Source organism: Aptenodytes forsteri, unplaced genomic scaffold (genome assembly GCF_000699145.1).
Source record: "Aptenodytes forsteri isolate BGI_AS27 unplaced genomic scaffold, ASM69914v1 Scaffold191, whole genome shotgun sequence".
In the NCBI taxonomy this organism is placed as follows: domain Eukaryota; kingdom Metazoa; phylum Chordata; class Aves; order Sphenisciformes; family Spheniscidae; genus Aptenodytes; species Aptenodytes forsteri.
In genome coordinates, this window is record NW_008794630.1 from 28648 (window position 1) to 32875 (window position 4228).

General features: G+C 56.0%; 1 protein-coding gene across 1 annotated transcript; it reads left to right on the forward strand.

Annotated features, from left to right (window-relative positions):
- Positions 1-6: 6 nt before the first annotated feature.
- Positions 7-4177, forward strand: RAB33A (RAB33A, member RAS oncogene family). The gene is made up of 2 exons (XM_009273387.1): positions 7-74; positions 3666-4177. The coding sequence occupies exon 2, from the start codon at positions 3711-3713 to the stop codon at positions 4119-4121; it is 411 nt and encodes a 136-aa protein (XP_009271662.1). The 5' UTR covers positions 7-74; positions 3666-3710; the 3' UTR covers positions 4122-4177.
- The last annotated feature ends 51 nt before the right edge of the window (positions 4178-4228 follow it).

Below are 4228 nucleotides of genomic sequence, written 5' to 3' on the forward strand. Positions count from 1 at the left end.
CCGACAGGACCGAGGCCACCATCGGCGTGGACTTCCGCGAGAAGACGGTGGAGATCGAGGGGGAGCGCATCAAGGTGGGCCACGGCAGCACCCGCACCGACCCCGGGCTGGCCGGCAGCGGCCCGGGGCGGCAGAGGCAGCCCCTCCCCGCCCCAGCCCCTGCCCCTGCCCCGGGGCTGCGTCTTTGCACCCCAAACGCCTCTCGGGGGCTTTCCTGTTTTCAGTCCAACTCGAGGGAGGGGAACAGGGGAAGGTTTCTCGTCCCCGTGTTGCAGAGACGCTTTCTGAACCCGTCACTGCTGCGTTGTCGCTATTTATGCCGTTTGCTTGAGTCTGCAGGCAGTCTGAAACGATAGCTCGGGGTGAAATGCTGCTGTCCTCCTGCTCTCCCGCATAACCGGGTCCTTGAAGCATCAGGGTGGCCTCCAGCTTCGGAGGCTGGACCAAAAGAGAGTCAAAGCTGCAGGGAGCTGGGGGAAGGAGCTGTATGCAGAAACCAACGTCTTTTTGGGGGAGCAGATGGTTGTAGGCTGGCAGTGGCTGCGCTGGGAGGCCAGGAGCTCGCACGAGCTGGTTGCAGTGGGCTTGGCAGCTGTGATATTAATGCTGAAGACTCCTGTCAGCGAGCGCTGGGAGGGTGCAATTTCAGCAGAACTAGAATAGGGCAAATTTGCTGTACGAAGGCCACAGACACCTGTAAGAAACACATCAGCCCAAACCTGAAGAGCTCTGGCTGATGTGCCAGAGCAGATCTGCAGCAGCAGCTGGTAGGAAACAGCCTGGGGAGCGCAGTTTGCAGCTGAGCTTGGCCTGCCCGGTTAGGTGGATCAGCACCGACAGCCATCTGTGTGTAAGACTGACTGTCGGAAGAAGCAAATACTGCTATTTTGCTGACAGATGGGTGATTAAAAGTTGAGGGACTAATCACAATGAAATTAGAGCTACTATTGGTGGGTAAGAACTTCAGTTGTGCTTTTAAATTGTCCATGAACATTTTTTTCTCTCTCTCCTTTAAGCAGAGAGGTGCTCATTTTTTGCCCTGCCTTCCCCAGCTCTATCCAACACCACAGAGCTGAGGTGTTGTAAGCTGTAGTGCAGGCTGGCATGAAGCCTGTCTTACTGCCACTAGCTGGAAAACGTTGCCAGGCTTTCTTACCTTTGGATATTATTTGCACTCCAGCAGGCAGGAGTGGGAGGCAGTGCAGCAAATTGGCCTTTTCCTGCGACCGTGCGTCCACGAAGGGAGGTGAGAGGTGGGAGAGGTACCCTCCCTCTCCTGCTCTGCCCAGATGGAACAGCCCAGGAGAGACTGGTGGGGAAACGAATGAGCAGCAGCTCTTCTTTGCCAGCATTTTTCCACTCTGAAAGACTCTGGGGCAGGCACCGTCTCAGTGGGGTACAGGGTGATTTGGATTAACCACAGACATCTGTTTAGAAATTGCCAGTTCCAGGCTTCAAGACATTACCTACAAGGGCCAGCAGAACTCACAGAATCACAGACTAATGGCAAAGTGCAGGTTGGAAGGGAGCTCTGGAGGTCATCTGCTCCAACCCTGCTGCTAAAGCAGGGCAACCCGGAGCCGATTGCCCAGGACCATGTCCAGACAGCTTTTGAATATCTCCAAGGATGGAGGCTCCACAACCTCCCTGGGCAACCTGTGCCAGCGCTCAGTCACCCTCACAGTGGAAGGTGTTTCCTGATGTTCAGAGGGATCCTCCTGTGTTTCACTGTGTGCCCACTGCCTCTGGTCCTGCCGCTGGGCACCACTGAAAAGAGCCTGGCTCCGTCCTCTTCGTAGTCTCCCTTCAGCTATCTATACACATTGGTAAGATTCCCCCCGCCCCCCACCCCAGTCTTCTCTTCTCCAGGCTAAACAGTCCCAGCTCTCTCAGTCTTTTCTCATAGGAGAGAGACTCCAGTCCTTTCATCATCTTCGTGGCCCTTCGCTGGACTCTCCAGTCCATGCCCCTCCTGTACTGGGGAGCCCAGAACTGAACACAGCACTCCAGGTTTGGCCTCACTGAATAAAGGGGATGGATCACCTCCTTCGGCCTGCTGGCAATACTTCATTTAATGCATTTCACCGCCTTTGCTGCAAGGGCACACTGCTGGCTCATGTTCAACCTGGTTTCACCAGGAACCCCAGGTCCTTTTCTGCAAAGCTGCTTTCCAGCTGGGTGGTCCCCAGTGTGTACTGGTGCCTGGGGGTTGTTCCTCCCCGGGGGTGGGACTTGGCACTTCTCCTTGTTGAACTTCATGAGGTTCCTGTCAGTGCATTTCTCCAGCCTGTTGAGGTCCCTCTGGATGGCAGCACCACCATCTCGCATCCTAGCCATGCTCCTCCCAGTTTGGTGTCATCTGCACGCTTGCTGAGGGTGCACTCTGCCCCACCATCCAGATCATTAATGAAGATGTTGAACAGGACTGGGCCCAGTATTGACCCCTGGGGTACACTGCTAGTTACCCGTGTTCAACGAGACTTTGTGTCACTGATCACCACCTTCTAGGCCCAGACGTTTAGCCAGTTTCCAATCCACCTCACTGTCTGCTCATCCAGCCCAGGAGCTTGTTGGCTCCTCTGTCACTTGGGTCAGGAAGTTGCCGTCAATGCTCTCCAGGAACCCCCTGGATTGCTTGTGCCCTGATTTGTCCTTCCGGCAGCTATTGGGGTGGTTGAAGTCCTCCATGAGGACCAGGGCCTGCAAACACGAGGCTGCTCCTATCTGTCTGCACAGTGCCTCATCCGCTTGTTCTTCCTGGTCAGGCGGCCTATAGCAGACACCCACTACAATGTCACCCATGCCGGTCTGCTCTGTAATCCTCACCCACAAGCTCTCAGTTGGCTGCTCACCCATCCCCAGAGCTCCATGCCCTCCCGCTGCTCTCTCACACAAAGGGTGGCACCCCCTCCTCATCTTCTCTTTGCCCTGACTCCTCTGTACATACCACTCTGTAATTGTCGGGATTCTCTTTTATGGCGTAGGATTAGGTGGACAAATGTCCTGATCTGGCGCAAGAATGTTTGTGAAATGAGAAGTGCTTTGTGCGGTTCGTTTCTGTGGTGGGGATGGTGGTCAAGTGCATCATGAAGAGGATGAGAAGCAGGGAGCAGTCCAGCAGCAGAGAGCTGTAGGAGGGCTGCCTGGCAAGGTGTTACGAAGTCAGGTAAGTCATCAGGCGGGGACTTGTCTTCCTGAAAAGCGTGCTGCCAATTCTCTTGAATATATAGGATCAGCCACAGCGGCTGAGAAATGGGATGTGCTGTGCAGAGCCTTGCACTTGCCTGTGAATATTGAAAGTGAATGAAAGTGCCGACATGATCTCTCTTACTTGATGAGCTGGGCTTGCTTGGTTAAATTACACAAGCACGTGCACTGGCCTATACCGCCTTGGGCACTGTCAGCATAGGCCTAAAAGCTTGTGTAACTCATCCATCAGCTCAGGTTCGTCTAATAGGAGACTGCCCCTCCCTGCAAGGCTCGCCTTGCCTGTGCCCTGCCTCAGGGCTGTGGCACCGCTGTCAAAGATGGACCAGGAGGAAGCCCTCCTGCATCTTCCTGCAGGGAGTTCAACAAGCCAGCCTACTCCTCCAGCAGCAGGCCCTGCCCCGGGGCGGACACCCAGCGCTCCTGCAGCCTTCTTTCTTGTCTCTTTTGCTTCCTAGGTGCAAGTGTGGGACACGGCTGGCCAGGAGAGGTTTCGGAAGAGCATGGTAGAGCATTACTACCGCAACGTGCATGCCGTTGTCTTCGTTTACGATGTCACAAAGATGACCTCCTTCACCAACCTCAAGATGTGGATCGAGGAGTGCAACGGGCACGCGGTGCCCCCCCTTGTCCCCAGGGTGCTCGTTGGGAACAAGTGTGACTTGAAAGACCTGATCCAAGTGCCATCCAGCATGGCCCTGAAGTTCGCCGACGCTCACAACATGCTTTTGTTTGAGACCTCGGCCAAGGACCCTAAGGAGAGCCAGAACGTGGACGCCATTTTCATGTGCCTGGCCTGCCGGCTGAAGGTGCAGCGGTCGCTGCCCTGCCGGGACCTGGAGGGGCGGCCGGGCCAGGCCCGCAGGCTGGAGCCAACGCACGACGCCAACGGTAAAAACTCCTGCCCGTGCTGAGCAGGGCTCCCGCCGCCCTCTGTCACGGTCACCCCAATAAAGTCTCTGCGGCTCCAGTCAGCTCTGGGTGTTGCTTTGCTCGGCTCGGCTCGGCTCCGGCGGGGCGG

Coding starts and splice junctions, on each gene's coding strand:
- RAB33A (XM_009273387.1), top strand. CDS start 3,711: ATGGTAGAGCATTACTACCGCAACGTGCATGCCGTTGTCTTCGTTTAC.